Source organism: Lolium rigidum, chromosome 7, assembly GCF_022539505.1.
Source record: "Lolium rigidum isolate FL_2022 chromosome 7, APGP_CSIRO_Lrig_0.1, whole genome shotgun sequence".
Lineage (NCBI taxonomy): Eukaryota > Viridiplantae > Streptophyta > Magnoliopsida > Poales > Poaceae > Lolium > Lolium rigidum.
In genome coordinates, this window is record NC_061514.1 from 169085136 (window position 1) to 169105206 (window position 20071).

Here is a 20071-nt window from a genome sequence, read left to right on the forward strand (position 1 = left end):
CGCCCAAGCGCGACGGGCCGAAAAAATCGTCGTAGGACTTTGCCTGACGCAGTTTCCACAACAGAACCCATATCGTCGGGTTAGGCCCATGGGCGACGAAAAATACCCCTTAGCGGACGATTTTGAGACGTTGTCTATCAGAACTTTTCTTGTAGTGACTTCTAGTCTTTCTATGAACTCCAGAGGTGCCCGGGCATTTATGTTTTGCCAATCAAATACAAGCAAGCGAGATACCACTTTATCATACTCTCTTATGAACATTGCAATCTTGCTTATATACATGATTCATGATACTTATTATTAATTGTTGGTACCTCTCCATGATTGACATAGCTGTTAGATGATCTTATTTGCATGTATCTCATTATGAACTGCTTAAGTATTAGCCATAGCATGAGAATATATACATCATATGAGCAAATGTGTTCGTGAAAGTTCTTTTATCGCTCGGTTGTTAAGCGAATTGCTTGAGGACAAGCAATAAGCTAAGCTTGGGGGAGTTGATACGTCCAAAACGTATCTACTTTCCCGAACACTTTTGCTATTGTTTTGCCTCTAATTTGTGTATTTTGGATGCAACTAACACGGACTAACGCTGTTTTCGACGGAACTTCTCCGGTGTCTCGTTTTTGTGCGGAAATCCAACTTTCGGGAAAATCCTCGGAATTTATGCGAAGGCCCTATTTTCCCGAGAGAACTAACGGAGCCGGAAGGACAAACCGAGTGGAGGCCCGAGGGCCCCACACCATAGGGCGGCGCGGCCCAAGGGGGCCCGCGCGGCCTCGTGGTGTGGCCCCTCGGCCGGCCTCCGACGCCCTCCTTCGGACTATTTATCGGCCTCGACCTAAAAACGCACGGGGAGAAGTCGAAGTCGCCAGAAACCCTCCAGAACGCCGCCACATCGGGAAACTCCGTCGCGGGAGCCAGAAGTCTCCGGTTCTGGCACTCCGCCGGGACGGGGAATTGGAGGAGATCATCACCGCCATCACCGCCAACGCCTCTACATCAACCAGCCATGTTTCCCCCATCCATGTGTGAGTAATTCCCCCGCTGTAGGCCGAAGGGGATGGTAGGGATTGGATGAGATTGGTCATGTAATAGCATAAGATTGTTAGGGCATAGTGCCTAGTGTCCGTAATTGGTACTTTGATGATATTGTTGCAACTTGTTATGCTTAATGCTTGTCACTAGGGCCCGAGTGCCATGATCTCAGATCTAAACATGTTATTGCTTCATCAAGATATTCATTGTTTATGGTCTTACCTATAAGTTGTATACACATGTCGCTGTCCGGAACCGATGGCCCCGAAGTGACGAAATCGGGACAACCGGAGGGAATGGTAGCGATGTGAGGATCACATGTGTTCACGGAGTGTTAATGCTTTGCTCCGGTACTTTATTAAAAGGAGTACCTTAATATCTAGTAGTTTCCCTTGAGGCCCGGCTGCCACCGGCTAGTAGGACAAAAGATGTTGTGCAAGTTTCTCATTGCGAGCACGCACGACTATATATGGAACACATGCCTATTGATTGCTTTGTACTTGGACACCGTTTTATTATTATCTGCAAATTCCCTGCTATGATTGTTACATGAGTTTCTCTCATCCATGCAACGCCCGTCATCCATCCCCGTGCCTACAGTATTTTAATCCTGCTGTTTACTAAAATCACTACTGCTGTCTCTGTTACTCTGCTGCTGTTATTTCACTCACTGCTATCGCTATAAAGCTGTTACTATCGATAAACTCTTGCGAGCAAGTCTGTTTCCAGGTGCAGCTGAATTGATAACTCCGCTGTTAAGGCTTCCAAGTGTTCTTTGTCTCCCCTTGTGTCGAATCAATAAATTGGGTTTTACTTCCCTCGAAGACTGTTGCGATCCCCTATACTTGTGGGTCATCACATTGCATCTTGTTGCTTTGCATAGTTGAATATTTAGAGGAAACTCCACTAGGCTTTGAATGCCAATATATGCAATGAAAGTCAAGATCATTCACACATGCATATATTATGGGGGAGTTTGCTCTATATATTCAACTTATTTGTTACTTAAATTCCTTATATAAACCCTCTCAAAGAGATTGTCATCAATTACCAAAATGGGGGAGATTGAAAGTGCATGGAGCCCCAATGTGTGGTTTTGGTAATTAATGACAATCACTATGGACTAATGTTTGCATTGAGTTATATTTGTAGGAGTTGTCCATAGGCAATTCTTGAACCATTTGTTGGCTTCAAGGTTGCAATAAGTAGAAATTGATGAAGGATATCAAGTGTCAAGTATGTCTTGAAGATGAAGATGAAGTGAGCCCTCAAGTTACTTCAAGACATCAATATGATGAAGAATGAAGAATGAAGTGCAAGTTCAAGATGAGCCAACTCGAAGAGTTCATAAGCTTGAAGCTTGCCATGGAGAAATGAAGTGCAAGTTCAAGATGAGCCATCTCGAAGAGATCCTTTGCTTGAGTCTTGCCATCCATATGGTGATCATGGATATGTGAAGATGCGCCGAAGAAGAAGCTCTCCCATGGTGGATTATGGGGGAGCAATCCACATGGTGGTCATGGTTATGTGAAGATGCGCTGAAGAAGAAGCTCTCCCATGGTGGATTATGGGGGAGCAATCCACAAGACTTCGTCAAGCAAGCACAAGCAAGAAAGGCGTTCCATCTTGTTGAGGTCAAGATCGTCGTCATCGAGCTCAAGTGGAATGCGCAAGTATAAGGTTTGCTCTTGATAGAGTTTCTTTCTCACCGGTCTCATAGTGTAGTTGGAGACCGGTTTATAGTTTAGTTGCCGTACTATCAAGAGGGCTCTCGAGTGAGTAACTCGATCGTATCGTTCGGAGAGAGCTCAAACCTTTGCATCCTTGCATCATCTTTCTTGGTTGTTATTTGGACCTTATCCATGTGATGTTTTAGAGCTTGTGCTTATTCTCATGACAAGTTCTAGTTCATCGAAAATGGATTTCGCATAGATCACTTGTTGCGTTTTCGAGTTTGATTCATCATCTTTCTTGGTTGTTATTTGGATCTTATCCATGTGATGATTTAGAGCTTGTTCTTATTCTCATGACAAGCTGTAGTTCATCAAGAATGGTTTTTTGCACGGGCAACTTGTTGCATTTTCGAGATTGGAGGTTTTACCGGTATGTCTTTTTTAGATAAGTCAAACCTTTCATCATTTGTTTCTATCCTCCATTGTTGGACTATGATGGTTTCCTGCATGATCTTGTAGAGCTTGTTCCTAGCTTCAAAACAAGCCCAAGATCATCAAAATCGGAGTCCGGATGCTAAAGTTATGCCCGTTTTAGTTTTGGTGTTTCTGCAGTTTGCCAGGCCGGATTATCTGGGCCGGATATTTCGAAAATATCCGGCCCCCTCGAAATCGGCTAAGGACCAGAAGAAAAGCAGCTCTGGACAGGGGCCGGACTTTTGGCCGGATTTTTACCAGGTTTTGTCCCTGAGGCCGAATTATCCGGGGAGGCGGATTATCCGGCCCTTACTTAGGCCGGATTATCCGGTCCTGGTTTTGCCCAACGGCTCGATTTTCTTGGGGGGTATAAATACCCCCTTCTTCCTCCTTGGGCTGTTGCTTCTCTCACTCTCTCTCTCCTCCATTGTTGAACTAGAGAAGCTTGCACTATCTCTCAATCCCTCCATGATTCTTGCCCCCATTTGAGGGAAAAGAGAGAGGAGATCTAGATCTACATATCTACCAATCAAATCCATCTCTTTGTGAGTGGAACTCTCTAGATCTTGATCTTGGTGTTCTTTGTGAATTCCTTTGTTCTTCCTCTCTTATTCCCCCAATAGCTTTTGTAGCTTTGTTGGAATTTGAGAGAGAAGGACTTGAGCATCTTTGTGGTGTTCTTGCCATTGCATTTGGTGCATCGGTTTGAGTTCTCCACGGTGATTCGTGGTGGTGAAAGCAAGAAGGTTGTTACTCTTGGGTTCTTAGAACCCTAGACGGATTATACGCCTTTGTGGCGATTTGTTGGGAGCCTCCAATTAAGTTGTGGATGTGTGCCCCAATCTTTGTGTAAGGCCCGGTTTCCGCCTCGAAGGAAATCCCTTAGTGGAACCGTGACCTAGGCCTTTGTGGCGAGGGTCACCGGAGATTTAGGTGAGGCGCCTTCGTGGCGCTCGGTGTGTGGTGTGAGTATCGCATCTTGGGGTGAGGCCTTTGTGGCGTTGGTGTGCATCGAGCAACCACACCTCAAGGTGAGCCTCTTGTGGCGTTCGGGAGCACTAAGCCACCGCACCTCTCCACCGGAGATTAGCACTCACAAGAGTGTGAACTCCGGGATAAATCATCGTCTCCCGCGTGCCTCGGTTATCTCTATACCCGAGCTTTTTTACTTATGCACCTTACCTTGTGATAGCCATCGTGCTTGAAGTTGTATATCTTGCTATCACATAGTTGCTTGTATTGCTTAGCATAAGTTTATATATCTTGATATCACATAGTTGCTTGTATTGCTTAGCATAAGTTTGTATATCTTGCTATCACATAGTTGCTTGTATTGCTTAGAATAAGTTGTTGGTGCACATAGGTGAACCATAGTATATAGGCTTTGGGCTTGACAAAGTAAACGCTAGTTTTATTCCGCATTTGTTAAGCCCATCTCGTAAAAGTTTTAAACCGCCTATTCACCCCCCCTCTAGGCGACATCCGTGTCCTTTCAGAGGGGCTTCCAGATGAAGCTGCTTTTGTTGGATCTGCTGAGTGGCGACCTAGAGCTCTTCTTCCTCGTGCGCAACATGCGGTGACCAAGTTCGTCACCGTGATCCTCGGCCAAAATGGTGGCCCGTCTTCTCCAACCTCCATGGCGGAGGCCATGCTGATCAACTGTTGGAGCTCGACGCCATTGGAAGGTCAAGTGGTTCGCCCCCGACCCTTCAACGGTTGCCAGGGGTTCGATTTGGTCGCCGGAATTGAGCTTTCGAGCATCCTGCTCTCAGAGCTCGGCGCCGGCGTTGGGTGGGCACCATTGTCCTTGATTGCTTTTTCTGCTTATCTTTTAGGGTGTTGTTTGTAAAGTGGAGGGTCTCTTTTTCAAATCTTAGGTTCTTTAGGGCAAAAGACGATAAGGGGTCTTTCTGTAATTTGTACCTGCCACATGTTGTTATGTAAAAGCTCCACCAGAGTCTTTGACCCCACTTGTGTTAAAAAAAGTCAATATATCAAACAAACACTTAAAATAAACCTTGTGTCCTTATGGTTATGGGCGTGCGTGCAATACTTGAAATATCTCTATACCTCCGCTTTGCTGAAGTGATAGTAATGTGAGAAATATTTTTTTAGCATTTAGAAGGTGAATATTAAATTACTCGTTAGAGGCGTACCATTTTATTTCCGATATTGTATCTGTCTGAATATTTATTTCCGATATTGTCAAAACTGTACGTGTGCAAGTTCCCGAAAAATACCGCAACCGGCCGGTTCCCGTGGCACATACTTTGCCTTTCCCTGTGTGCTGCTTGAGTCTAGAGAAAGCAAAATCTAGGGCTCGGAGTCAACTTCTTTCTTGACGCCTCCAACTCCGGCGGCGGCCCCGGCGGTGGCGGCGGCGCGGGGGTCGTAGATCAGAAGTAGCGGCCGCGGTACGTGCAGTCCTCCTCCCAAACTAATCGGGGATTTGCCAAGAAACGAACCACCCTTGGGGCTTTGGTCGCTCTATCCAAACTAATTGTCGGCTGCCACTTGAAAAAGAGAAGAGAATCGGGCATTTCCCCCCAGTCCCCCCCATGAGATTCTTTTTAATTGATCAGCACTGGAACGCCGCAGGTTTTTCTTGATTCTGGGGAAGATTTGTGAGAGGATGGCTGATCTTGCCAACATGTTTGCTGCCCTTGACCTGGATGACGAGGGCGATGGAGAGGAACTGGAACAACCAACGTCCAGCAAGCCAGCAGCAGCAGCTGCTGCTTCTGCCAAGAAAATTGGTAAGAGCGCACTCTTTCTTTCGTTTACTCCCAGGATGAATTCGGAATTTGGGATGCAGTGCTCCAGTTAGTCCGTCCTATGAGAACTACTTAGAAAACTGCGAGGCTTGGCAAGTATTCTGTTTGTGTTAAAACCTGATCAATTCACCATCATCATGAATCATGATGCGCCAAATTACACTAAAAATCTTTAGGAGAAATCATTTATGTACTGTGTACAAAGTTTTATCCTCCAATATCCAAATCAACTGACCATGCAAAGCGACATTGACACCAAGTATATATGATCAGGAACTTCCATTGTTTTCCTCCTGGAACATTGATGGAATCATGGACGTCCATGTTCATCTTGCCCCTACACCATAAATAATTGAACGATGCGGCGGAATTATAGCTTAAGTTCTGCCATGTTATAGTTTGAAGAGAATTTAGAAGATATATTTTCCATTTTTTTTTATTAAATGTTAATTTCTATCCAGTCTTCTGATGAGATTTTAAAATCACATTCTTTGCAGATGGTGGCATGGAGAAACGCAAAATGATTGTGAATTATGATGGCGAAAATCTTAGTTCATTGCCGGGTGAATACAAGATGCCATTGGTGTGGATAGACTTGGAAATGACTGGTGAGCATATCTTCCTATTTTTTGTATACTGTATGTTCCATATCATTTTCATGAAATATTTAATAGGCCTAATGCAGTTTAGTCCTCAACTGTAAAAACACAATATTCTTACTTCATTTTAATTTACTGAACGACAGGTTGCAAAAATTGAACGAAGGAACCATTTGAACAAATTAGAAACCACAAGAAACCCTACCTATTAGACTGGCTTTACTAACTAGTTTCACAAGAATGAACTTGTTTTCCTGTGAACTGCGCCTTGTGGGCATCTCACTCCATTTTTAGTCATCGTTCTCCTCTAATTGGTATATATGTTAAACTAGAATTCTGTTGCCTCTGCTGGAATTCCTATTGTCAATTTGACACCCTACTAAAATTATGACTAACGGGCCACATGCTGATTCTGATTGTTTAGGTTTGGATATCAGAAAAGACCGCATACTGGAGATTGCTTGCATTATAACAGATGGTAAACTTACCAAACGAATAGAGGTGGCTTTTAAACTGAATATTATTGGTTTTGATGCTACGTGCAATGCTATGATATGCTAGTTTTGTCAATCCAGTATCACCTTTGTTGTAGACTTGTAGTACATAGCTCTTGACCTTTAGTTTTGCAAAGGAGTAGCTTCTTGCACTACTATGACTCATTGTTATTTAAGGCTGCTTCCATTGCTACTTCATTGAATATGTGGATAATGCACGCTTAACCTGTGATCATTATAATTATCAGGCAGACTTGTTCCATGCTCGGGATTACTGAAGTAGCTCAAAACAGTTCAATAACATTGCCAATCTTCGTTTACTTATGTTTTTGTTGGGTTTCATATCTAGCCTACCCCAACTTGCTTGGGAAAAAGGCTTTGATGTTGGTGTGGTTGTACTCAATGCAAAGGAAGCACTATAAGATTATGGGTCAATTTTTTTTACTACGCTACTTATTTAGTAAAATTAGGATAGTGGCTTCTGACTAAATGATTCATTTACTTTGCATAATCTTTTCTTATTCTAAGAATTCCCTTGGAATCTAAAATGACCATGCTGTTTGGCAAGTTCACCATGTAACCCTAGCTGTTTCTTATGTCCACTGCAATCTGATGAACATTGGCACTGGCTATGTACTTACCTCAGACTCAAATAGAATGTTGGGTATCTGAAGTTATGAAGGAAATTTTCTTTGTCATTTCTTTGTTGCCAACCATCTTGGTTGGTGGTGAATAACTTCTGTTGGTATGTTATCACTAGACATATTGCTCAACATAGCTATTGTACTTTATTTTGCAGGGTCCTGATTTGGTTATAAGACAAAGCAAGGAATGCGTAGATAACATGAATGAATGGTGTAAAATCCATCATGGTGCCAGTGGTAAATACCTTATATTTCATAGAAGTGACATGTGAATGTAATCTGTTGCTCATGTATCCAACGTAGGAGTTGTGAATTTAATCTGCTGTTCTTGTAACTAATTTAGGACTGACAGAACAAGTACTGCTGAGTGACATTTCTGAGCATGATGCAGAGAAACAGGTATGCAAGTCCTTTTTCTGGTAGTCTGTCCTCTCAAGTGTTCATAAAATGAAAGCATATTCTACAAGAGACCTCAAAATGAAAATTTCTGCTTGTACTGCTTCTATGCGTTACACACTTCAACTTTTTTATTAGTACCACCACATATTGATGATAAAGACATAGGCGGAACTATACTTTGTACTAAATCAGCGACAACTAATATGGATCGGAGGGAGTAATTTATAATTTTGCAAATGTGGAGTGATACATGCAGTCAGGAAGGTTTCTTGTTCATATTGTTTGATAATGGGTGATAAGGTTGTTGTTCCAGATTAAAGAGTCTTCTTGACATGTTCATATTAACTTGTCAATATAAATAATCATGTGTGTATTGTGAAGTCCTGCTCTATGTGTGTTTGTATATCCTTCCTGCATCCTAGGTAAAGGAAATCTTGAACCATGATTGGTTATTTGTTTATTTCGAACAATCTACACCAAATTTGTTGTTCTGCTATTCTAGACGGAAGAATCAAAGAGCCCGGATTTGAATTAATGAAGCCACATACAGCAAAGGTTACAATGGTGCTGAGAACAGCTTACAAAAACAGAAACATGCAAATATTACAGGCCGCGCCGAGAGCATAGCAACACAAAACATCAAGAACTACAGATTTCCTATTTTTAGTGTTACATTGTACCGTAGTTTGTCCTCCAAGAATTGTCCTTGTGTGTATGTGTGTTCTCAAAGTTAGCCCCCCTAGGCAGCGCTGGCCGACACCCTGCCACCTCACCCGCCTATCCGATTTATCTGGCAGCAATTAGGCTCTACGTGCTGTTCTGCTGCCTGCACCTTTGTCAATACTGCCTTACCGTGCTGCCATTTCAATGGTGTTACTGTTGTGTACAATAATTTTGTTCTTTCCTTTTGATTATTGCCAATATTATGCTTCTAAGAAATGTCCATTTCTCCTTGATTTTTCTTGATCCACTCTTAACTTTTCCTAAGGAAGTTTTTTGTGTTGTCTATTTTCAGGTGTTAGACTTTATTAGGAGGCATATTGGTTCGGCAACTCCATTGATAGCTGGGAATTCTATCTATACAGATTTACTATTTTTGAAGGTTAGCAAGAGAAAAAAACTTCCTTAACTGTCTGCTGAAAATGAAACGGTTCATACTATTTTAGCATGTCCTCACTTAATGTGATCTTTAGATTTTCTGTTATGTCACTATCAATGCTCCTGATTTGTACACATTTCCATAATTTTCCCTCCAGTAGATACTATTCTGGAAAGATAGTCCAATATCATTGCATGAGGGTTGAGTAGGACTCCAGTTTACTTTGAGACTTTTTGGACTGACACAATTATGTGTATTTTTATTTTTATATCTAGGAGTATATGCCAGAGCTTGCAGGTATATTCCCTCATGTGATAGTTGATGTGAGCAGCATAATGGCTTTGTGCATCCGCTGGTTCCCCAAGGGTAAAATTGTTCACCAATATTTATGAGTTCAGCGTTGGAGAATTCTTATTTTCATTGTATGCTTGCGTTTTATCACTGGTCCAGACGAGATTGGTTCAGTTTTCAGCTGTGATTGTGGTGTGCCCTCATGAATTACCAGGTTATAAAAACATGGTATTGGTACTGCACTTGACCAATCCATTTTCAGGTTGACCTTTGTAAACAAATGAACCCATATATTCTGCATACTTCAACCCCCATCCCTCCCCCAACCACACACAGAATACTGGCAGTTTCCTATGACAAAAGATTATGTAGTTGAATTAGAAAGTTTCAGAGATTGTATGATGTTTATTTTTATATTGGCAGTTACTATGCTTTGGGGCCACCTGCTATGCTATTGGTATGTACAAAAAAAATGCTATGCAATTGGTATGTACAAAAAAGAAGTGCAGATCACAATTTTAAATAAAAGCAGTATTAATTAGTTTGTTCTGTAATCATTTTGTTTTGGTATTTTCATTAATGTGCCATGCGGACAATGTACAATGAGGTGGCTTGTATGCCAACATTTTGAACATAAAAGTTGGTCCGAAACGTAATAGTACTTGTTAAAATCTCCACGTTACAAGGCTTTGCTCATTTTGTTATGTATGTGTTCACAGAAAGGAAGCAAACTCCAAGAAAGCAGAAAAACCATAGGGCAATGGACGACATCAGAGAGAGCATTAAGGAGTTGCAGTTCTACAAGGATAACATCTTCAAATCACGTCAGTCTAAGCACTAGCCCTGTAACCCCTGTTGGACTTACTAGCTCTCTTGATTGTTTGGCTGAAAACGTTTCCTGGTATATGATCCTTTCGTGATTTGGTAATGCTTAAATGCTCACGTGCTTTTGGAGTAACGCCAAGATTGTATTCACATATATTATGACACCCTTGTGAGGTTAATTCTGCTTTTTTTTGGTGAGGAGTGTCATGTTAAACTTAAACCATATGGAATTCACATGTTACAGTTTTGTGATCGAAGGGGTGTGAATGTGACTCTTTCCGTAGGACTGCTAATATTTTCCTCCCACATTTTGTCTGTTCCCAGTGTTTGTAGACTATATTTTCATCAATTGACAGTTGCTGAAAAAATGAAAAATAATTCAACACACGGTTTTCACCAATAGACAGTTCCCTGTTGAAGATTAAATCGGAGTTTTCTCCACTATGTGGTATGTGATATAGATGAGAGCAAAGGACAAACTCAGCAGACGAGCTATTAGCTCAACCTTATTTCTCTCGGACTTGCTCACATCATTCATCATATATATATCTCTCCTTTACTTTTAGAGATTTTACCAGAAATTGTAGTACATGGATAAGCCTTTTGTACTAAGAGGCTACCCTATTATATCCAGATTTCAGAGGATAGTCAATGCATCCGCTGACCTCTTATTCTCTAATTGTAATTGTAATTATCCACACCTGCAAAGGATGGTGTGCCTCGGCCGGTGAATACTTCAAACCTAGCTCCATAAATATATCCAATTCTTACGCAACCTTCTTCTTCGCTATATATAGCAGGAACCTACCCATCTTATCTAGCTTACCAAAACTTAGAACCCCGCAAACCACCAATGGATCTAAAGAGAGAAAAATGGCAACGACAACTACGAGTTATCTGCACACGTGTAGCCTGTTGGGAATGTGAGGAATCCGAAAACACATCTCTTGTTCTTCGGTGCAGGGACGTTGCACCAGATATCGTCGTTGCACTCTCAAGCGACGAAGACACCACACGGTCCACACCTGCGCGAGGTGCGAGATCTTGTCCGACACTACTGCCGACAAAGTCCCTTGGCTGCTCTCTGTGCGAGTTCCGCACTAGTCCAACTCAAGTACCCTTGTCAGGAATCATCGACGTTTCGGTCCGGCGCCACAAGCCTATTGTTGCTGTCGTGGTTGATTGACCGTGCGACGTTGCTGGCGGCAAATGGTATCCTGTAGATCAGCCTGATCCCTGATGAATTGAACGCTGATGAGCTTGGATTTTTTGGATGCACGACTACAGCCACTTCAATCAGCCGGAACCCTAATTAATTGATGCACAGCTGCTACTACTCGAAGTTGGTGAGTGCACACTTATTTGGTGGTATCCTTAGGAAAATCAAGAATCTGTTGCTTCTACAATTATTGTCTTGTAAATACATGCTATGAGAGATAGATTATCAAATTCACGTTTTGATTTTGGATTCCCAAGAACCTGGGGAATGGGGACCTAAATTTTAGTTCATGAATAGACAAAATGGGGGCTACCAACTTTCCACTCTCCTTGTACTTAAACCATGCGAATATCACACGCCTAATCCGACGCGAATGGAATTGTGATTTGGGAAAAAAGACGTGTCAATATCAAATATGCAAACCAATACTAACTTAGTCCTGGACTTTGTAGTGCGTTTGGAATGCTAGGCATTCAGAAACTCAGCATCTTCTTTCTTTGGCCTTAGCCTTACCCATTTCATTGAGCACATATCACTCCTTTCCTTTGACCAGAGAATTAAGACCCGCAAGGATGAGACATTCTTGTAGACTACTAGAAGACACGATTTTTTAACTCGGGTTCCAAAGGACATTAATGCACCCACCAGCATCACCTTCTCTAAGAAATACTCACACTTATAAAGGACGATGTGCATAGGTGAATCCTTCAAAACTAGTAGCACAATAAATATATCCAGTTCTTACGCAATCGTCTTCCTAGCAGGACATCTTAGCTAACTTTTTTTCATGGTCCAGAACCCCTCAAGCTAAAAACGAATGGAATCTTTGACAGAAAAATTGCAACAGACACTAGGATGATTTAGATGTGCGTGGGCAGCACGTTGAGAATGTGAGGTATCCGGAAACACATTCCTTACTCAACAGATCAGAGACGTTGTAATGAAGGCTTGGTGTGCTGACTTAAGCCACCAGATGCAGAAGACGAGATGGATATGCGAAGCGGAAACAAGGGGTGGTGGGGGCGAACCGGATTTACTAGCACTCATTCAGTTGAAGTATACCTGAATGTCTAAAAACTCCTCTCCACCTCTGCCTAACCACGCACAAGTAGTTTCTGTCAAGAGAGAGTTGTTAGTTACCGCCAGCGCTCTTCAGGACACTGGAAAATGCACCTCCACCCACTCCCAAAACGGGAGAGAAAATGCTCACCGTCATCGCTGATTACGGCCTCTCATCATACATTCATACAGCTGACATGCCGTAGCCCTCCAAACGGCTAGCCGCCGGACAAAACAATGCACCCAGACCCAGTCGCGGTTCCTATGGACGTTTTGGGTCCTAGGCAAACCCCAACCCATATGGGCCGACCTCGGGTCTCCGGATACACGGCATTACCCCCGCTATGTAGACTAATGACCCGCGGGCCGCCCCTATCATAGAGACAATAGCTGGTCACGCCAGAATTAAGAACCTTGCCGGTTTTCTAGGCGGCGCAAGGCGGCATGTCTCATTGTCGTTGCGTCTCCTCCTCGCGTGGCCTGTGGGAACCCCACAGATCAGCGTAAATACGCGTGGCGCTCTCCTTGCCCACCTCGCCTGAAAGTAGACGCGGCCTCCTCGCCTGAGATATCGTGGAAGATGGATATGCTAGAGGCTGCGTTTCTGCCAATGGATGCCAAGGTGATCAGTTGTATCCCTTTGAGCACTCGGAGGCAGGTGGACTTCTGGTCATGGCATTATGAACGGAATGGGATTTTTACATACTTATTCATACTAGCAGAACAGAGAACAGCCTAGCTTGATGAGAGTCCAGAGGAATCAAATGTCAGAGAAGTAGAGAATGGCTGAACATCTATGTGAAGACTTAAAGTACCTTCAAAACTGAAGGTTTTTCTATGGAGGCTAGCACGCCAATCACTTCCCACTGGAAACATGCTACACCATCGAAATATGGCACCACAAAGCAACTGTGTAATATGTGGAGAGGAAGACTCCTGGAGGCACTCTCTCGTCGAGTGTCATCATGCGAGGAGTGTGTGGGCGTTGGCTTCGAAGGAGATTAGCGATTTCATCTACAATCTCCAGGAGCCTCACGCGCAAGCATGGATTTTGCGGCAATGATCAAATCTCTATCGCAAACTGAAGTAACTCAGGTTGTGGTCACAATGTGGGCGTTATGGCATGCTAAAAGGAAGATTATCCATGAAGGTTTATTCCAAAGCCCATTGTCGACACACTGTTTTATCCAGCAATTTATTGCTGATCTGGAGGTGCTGGCGCCTGCACCGTCCAGCACCAGCGAGAGAGGGTCCGCACCTAGATGGATCCCTCCACCATCGGGTGTTGCAAAGGTTAATGTCCATGCGGCTGTGTCTAAGAATTCTTCTATAGCGATGATCGTGGCAGTAGCCTAGAGCACGGCTGGAGAGTTCCTAGGTGCCTCGTCTATGGTGTTGAAGGGCTTATCCGTCCCAGAGACCTTGGAGGCGCTGTCATGCCGCGAGGGCCTTTGAGTTGTAGCTGATCTTCTCCTCCAGCAAGTGAGGGTTGCGACAGACTGTCAAAATGTGCTCAGAAGCATTGAGGGAGCGGGCAGAGGACCATATGGTCACATAGTCCAAGATCTCAATGCAAGGAGGAATGATTTCCAAATGGTGCAATTCATCCATGAAGGAAGATCATCTAATGGCAACGCACACTGCCTCGCAAGGAGCTCACTGTATATAGATATTGGTAGGCATGTGTGGTTCAATTCTCCACCCGAGGGTGTTGGTAATCATGTAAACATTGTTGAATAAAAGTAGGGCGAGTGTTTTTTCTCAAAAAAATAAAACGTAGACTAATGACCGGCGGGCTGCCCCTATCATAGAGACAATAGCTGGTCACGCCAGAATAAAGATGCCGACCAGCTTTAAGGGCATGTACAATGGTAAAGAAGTCACGCCTTCCCTTACCCCGCCACATCAGCTAGAGAATGCATTAGATATAAGTCATACAATGCATTATCTTTTACAACCATCTCTAGCAATTAATATGAATAATTAAATTTTGGTAGGAAATTTGTTGCTAATGGAAGACATATGTGATACAATGGAGAAAATAGTCTTCCTTTATTTCCTAAGAGATGATCTCTTAGCTAAGGGAAAACAATCTTCTCTCTCTTCATTCTCTTTCCTCCAACTAAGCAAAAATCTACCGTGGAATCTTTAAGGAAAGACTGACATCACCCAATTGTACGTGCCCTAATTAAGAACCTTGCCGGTTTTCTAGGCGGCGCAAGGCGGCATGTCTCAATTTCGTTGTGTCTCCTCCTCGCGGTGGCCTGTGGGAACCCCACAGATCGGCGTAAATACGCGCAGAGCTCTCCTTGCCCACCTCACCTGAAAGTATACGCGGCCTCCTCGCATGCATCTCCCACTCCCCCCCGTCTCCCAGAAACACCCAGGGCTTTCCAAACCCCAATACCCAACGAGATCAATGGCGATGAACCGTCGACAGGGAGGCGTGGCGGCGAATGGCTTCTCCCCGTGGAACCTCACCGTTTACGAGGTGTGGTCCTTTCATCATAACGGATAGTCCTCTCTTCGTGACATGTGGCTCCCGATGGGCTAGAGGCTCAGCATCGGCGACATCATTATACCGTCAGAGATGCAGCTGGGGATGACACAGTTGATGCAGAAGGTGCATGACCATCGCGAAACCCTCACGCCAGAGTGGCGGAACAGGGCGCTCTAGGCGGCCACCCACCTCCAGCACTAGATCACGTTCTTCCGCCAGAGGCGGGAGTTCAAGCTCACCTGCCACGATGTCGTCCCCATCGCGCGGCGCTACAAGAACCAAGTGCGGCATGAGCGGTGGTGGTGGTGTGTGTGGTGGGGGGAGGGGGCTCCTAGACGCCATTATGGAGCACATCACCAACGATGGCCCGCGCTTGCAGGCTCCGTAGCCATTGCCGCCATGCTGGGCTCCAAGGAGAACGAGGTTCATGTCGTTGTCCTCTAGACTGCCTTCCTCGGTGGCTTGGTCGTTTGGATCGGCACGCAGGTCTTCTCCCGTGACGCCAAGCTTCGTTGTCCTCAAGCGGAATGTGAAGGAGGAGCATGTGCAGTCCCCTCCCGGGAGCTGGCCCCGACGGGCGCTACCTAGTGGCTACCTCTGCTTAGGCCGACCGAATAAGGAGAAGTCGTAGGTGAACAAGGAGCTTGCCCCCACCCCTTTCGTGCCCCACCCTCGAGGAGGAGTACCGAAGACAGGTGGACTCCATGTTCACCATCGATGACCCCATGAAATTTCGGGGCTGGCGCGGTGGCTCAGGCAGACCGAGACGCCTAGTGCGCCCAACTCTCTATCGGACTCACCTAGTCGTCGGAGGACACATGCAACCTCGTCGACCTGTCGGCCAGCGTGGGGATGAGTGTCGGCCCTAGCATCGGCGCTAGCAGCTATGGCATCAGCTCTACCAGCACCGTGAATGTGGAGGGAGACGGAGCTTAGGAGCTCTACGATGCCAGGTGAGTGCATTTTACAACATATTTTAGGCATGTAAAATGTGCTACTTGCCACTCATATTATGCTCCATCTAGGTCTAAGTATGGCATTTATGCAATATTACGAGTTCTCTTTGTTCTTCATGGAATGTTGCACACCTATTGTCTTTTCTTCTGCAAGGTGCAAGTCACTATACAATTATGGCCAAAGCAAGGCAATGGGAACAAAAGATGGAGGAGATGCAGCCACTAGACATAGCCATTTGGAGGGTGGAAAAAGGTGTTTTTTCACAATTAGAAAATACAAATCCAGGACCATGGTGGTGTAGCCCTTGTCCATACGAGTTCAACGAGCCTAAGAACGACGAAATCAGAGTTCGTATAAGAAAATATAGTGACCATTTTACTGCGGGCATCTGTAAGTTTACGGGCAGAGCCTGCCCGTATGGCTGGTTGTATCGCGGCTACCAGGTCTTGAAAACCTGCAGAAAAGGAGTTTCTTCACCCTTGCGGCTCCCACTCGTCCCTAGGGTTTCCCCAAGCCATATGAACGGTATTGGGAGGTCCTAGGGTCTCTCCTAGGCCTATATAAAGGAGGGGGAGCCAAGGGAGAAGGACATACTCACCCGTGCCACCACGATGGAGCTCCGCCGCCTTCACGAAGATCTCCACCATCATCACCAGACACAAGGAGAAGAAGAGGAGACTTGGGATAAGGAGGCATCGGCATCGATCTCCTTCAACACCATCATAATCATCTACGTGCCCTCCATTGATTCCCCATTTTCATCTTGTTGTGATCTCAACCCTTTGTGGATTGCACTTGTACACATTTCATATCATTGCAATAATCATGACATGCATCTCTTTATGTGAGTAGTCTCTTTGTTCTTGGGGAGTCATGGGAAAACTCTTATTTCAAATCAGCATTTATGTAACATCTTGAGCAGCTAGGGTCATTCCGGACATTTCATCCCTAAAGCCAACAACATCAGCTATGAAATGCACTTGTACCAAACATCAAATTTATGTTTCCAACAGCTGCTTCTCACAACTGTTTTCTCACCGTCCACCAGCTACAGTTGCTTCTCAAAAGCTACAGTCCAAACAAATAGATCCTAAGCACTAGTCCTGTTGGACTTACTAGTTCTCTTGATTGTTTGGCTGAAAATGTTTCCTGGTATACGATCCTTTCGTGATTTCTTAATGCTTAAATACTCAGGTGCTTTTGAAGTAACGCCAGAATTGTATTGACATATATTATTACACCCTTGTGTGAGGTTAATTCTGCTTGTTTATGGTGGGGAGTGTCATGTTAAGTTAAACCCTTTGGAATTCCCATGGTACAGTTTTATTATCAAAAGGGTAGGAATGTGACTCTTTCAGTAGGACTGCTAATATTTTCCTCCCACATTTTTATGCTATATTTCATCAATTGATAGTTACTTGCTCAAAAAATGAAAAATACATCAGACGAGCTATTAGCTCAACCTTATTTCTCTCGGACTTTTTTCGATAAAGGAAACTTTAATAATTAATAATTAAGCATTTCAACCAGCGTCTGCATAACTAAGCTGCACACAGCCATACAAGATATATCCAAAATAAAATATAGTATCAAACATAAACAAATACTAGAGGGAACCCCGCGCGTTGCAGCGGAAAATTTAGCAACAATTTTTTGTGAAGAAATAAAAGTAAGGTGGCGAGCATGAATATTGAATGGCACAAATGGCAGCACATGCACATAAAAGAGCCTCTATTATGTACTTTTTTCAAGTCAGATGTCACAAAACTGCTCTTGTTGATGTAAATTCTTTCAAGAGGAATTACATTGGTATCAATTAGTAATAAATCCACTTTCAATTGACTACCAATGTGCTTAAAAATAAGAGATCAATCTCGTATTTGACTGAAATTAGCTTATTTATCTAGTTTTTCTCATATGAACAATCAGATTGAGTGTTAACTTCACAAAGTAAAGAAATATTAAAGCATCCTGAATTGTTCAAAAGGAACAAAATAAGTTTATGTCCTGACAAATATAAGCATATAGAAAAGGGAAAGAATGATAGCTCTCACGATCCATAACATAACACATGTGAATGCATGATGTAATTCAGAACTATTTTTAGCGAACAGCTGCACAAATTTCAGTAGCTAGCGATGACAATTATTTAATTTGACAACCTTGTGTCCAAAAAAATTCTTGCAAAAATAAGGGTATAATATGTTCACAATAGATTTGTTTTCCTTTTTGTTTTTGAGAATCACACATCTCTGGGTTGAGCAGGAAATAAGCTACAGGAAAAAAAAACACATTTATAAGCCAACAAATCCATACAAAAACTGAATTGCATAAGAAAACATAACTTGTTGCCCACCTAAAATCAGAATTTTAATAAATAGTCATGGGTTAGTATACATAGGGAGGAGAACTTGGCATACCCAGTTGCTTTTTACAGTCGCATACGTAACTGCTTTTTATGGGAATGATAGAAAATCAGACTATTAGAAACCTGAGAAGAAATAACCTTGGTCCTTGATTTGAGTTTTTGACCCACCACATTGTTTAAAATATACGTGTGCAAATCCTTTGTTTAGATCAATTTGATAATCTGATTTGTGTGCGTATGTGTTTACTGAAGCCAAACTAAAATAATGATGGAAATGGAAATGCACGTACCAAATTGGGATGGACCATTCGCTAATATCAACATACAAAACATTGCATAGAGTGTCACGAAGTATCAACAGCACAAGCACTTCATGATCCATGTCGTGTGGCGCATGAGAAAAATTTGAAGTGAGCTCGTGGAGATGAAGAATAGTACAAAAGATGAAATGTTCCCTCAGCTTCCAGGAGATGAACAATGCATAACCGTGTTGAAGAAAATTTGAGCATGAGCATGGTGGACCACGAATTGGCGATGGTCAATGTGGCTGGAGAGTTCCGTTGTGGAGTAGGGATTTTATAGCACAATCATCCCTTTAGATCCTCCATCAGTTTCAGACACGGGCTGCTCAGATGCCTCCTTAAATTTCGTCTTGGTATAGATCATGGAGTAGAGGAAGTGGCCAGGCCGTTCGTTTTCTAGAAGGTTTCATGCAGAATAGGAAGATCAGAAGAATTCAAACCATGTAGAGAATGTAAAGTGGCATTCATATCTATTGCAACAATCGTGAATGACTGCTGGATGGCCCAAGCTGTGCAAGATCAATCAATGATGACTGGTCAAATAAAAAAGGAATGTTTATTTGCTAATAAAGAAATAATGATGTGGCCTGAGTGGGAGGTGTTTCTCTAAAAAAAATAAGGATTATATCTGATAATTTGGTGAGGTGGCAGCATGATGATGTGGCATGCTTGTATGTTAAGAGAAATCACTTAGTGGGTTGCTCCAATTTAGTTATTATAGATAAGAACGACTGAAGGGAACTAAACAGGAGCAACCGCTATCCTATGATTATGCAGCTACCCATGTTGGGTAAAAGAACTCCTTCTCCAAATCTTCCAATCGTGTAGACACCTTCGTAATGAGGTATCTATCAGCCGTACGCTGCAGCAACGACCATGAACAGAGCAAAGCCGTACATCGGTATATGACCTGCATAAATAAGAATTTTTATCATTAAAAACCTTGTCATTTCTATATAGCCAAAGTGACCATAAGATTGCAATCACTCCCACCCGGATAAGTAGTTTAAACCTAGGATCCACCCCGTTAAGCCAATTGCCAAATATATTTGCAATGCTTCTTGGCAGGTATAAGGTAAAACCTATCTGAATGATTGACCATATAGACCTAGCAAACCGACATTGGAAGAAAATATGTTTTATTGTATCATCTTCGTGACAGAAAACACATTTCTTACAACCATGTCAGTTGCGTCGAGCAAGGTTATTTTTAGTAAGAATAACACCACGTCTAAAATACCAGGCAAAAACCTTAGTGTTTAAAGGTACGTTCATCTTCCAAATGGCATTATTGTTAATGACCGGTTGAACAGGTTCGGTAAGTGCTTTATACATCGAGTCTACCGAGAAAAC

At 43.2% G+C, this 20071-nt stretch overlaps 1 protein-coding gene across 1 annotated transcript; it reads left to right on the plus strand.

Annotated features, from left to right (window-relative positions):
* Window positions 1-5553: 5553 nt before the first annotated feature.
* Window positions 5554-10505, plus strand: LOC124676240 (oligoribonuclease-like). Its single transcript, XM_047212316.1, has 9 exons — window positions 5554-5602; window positions 5787-5944; window positions 6460-6570; window positions 6986-7062; window positions 7855-7936; window positions 8043-8098; window positions 9114-9200; window positions 9473-9563; window positions 10208-10505. The coding sequence occupies exons 2-9, from the start codon at window positions 5821-5823 to the stop codon at window positions 10327-10329; spliced, it is 750 nt and encodes a 249-aa protein (XP_047068272.1). The 5' UTR covers window positions 5554-5602; window positions 5787-5820; the 3' UTR covers window positions 10330-10505.
* The last annotated feature ends 9566 nt before the right edge of the window (window positions 10506-20071 follow it).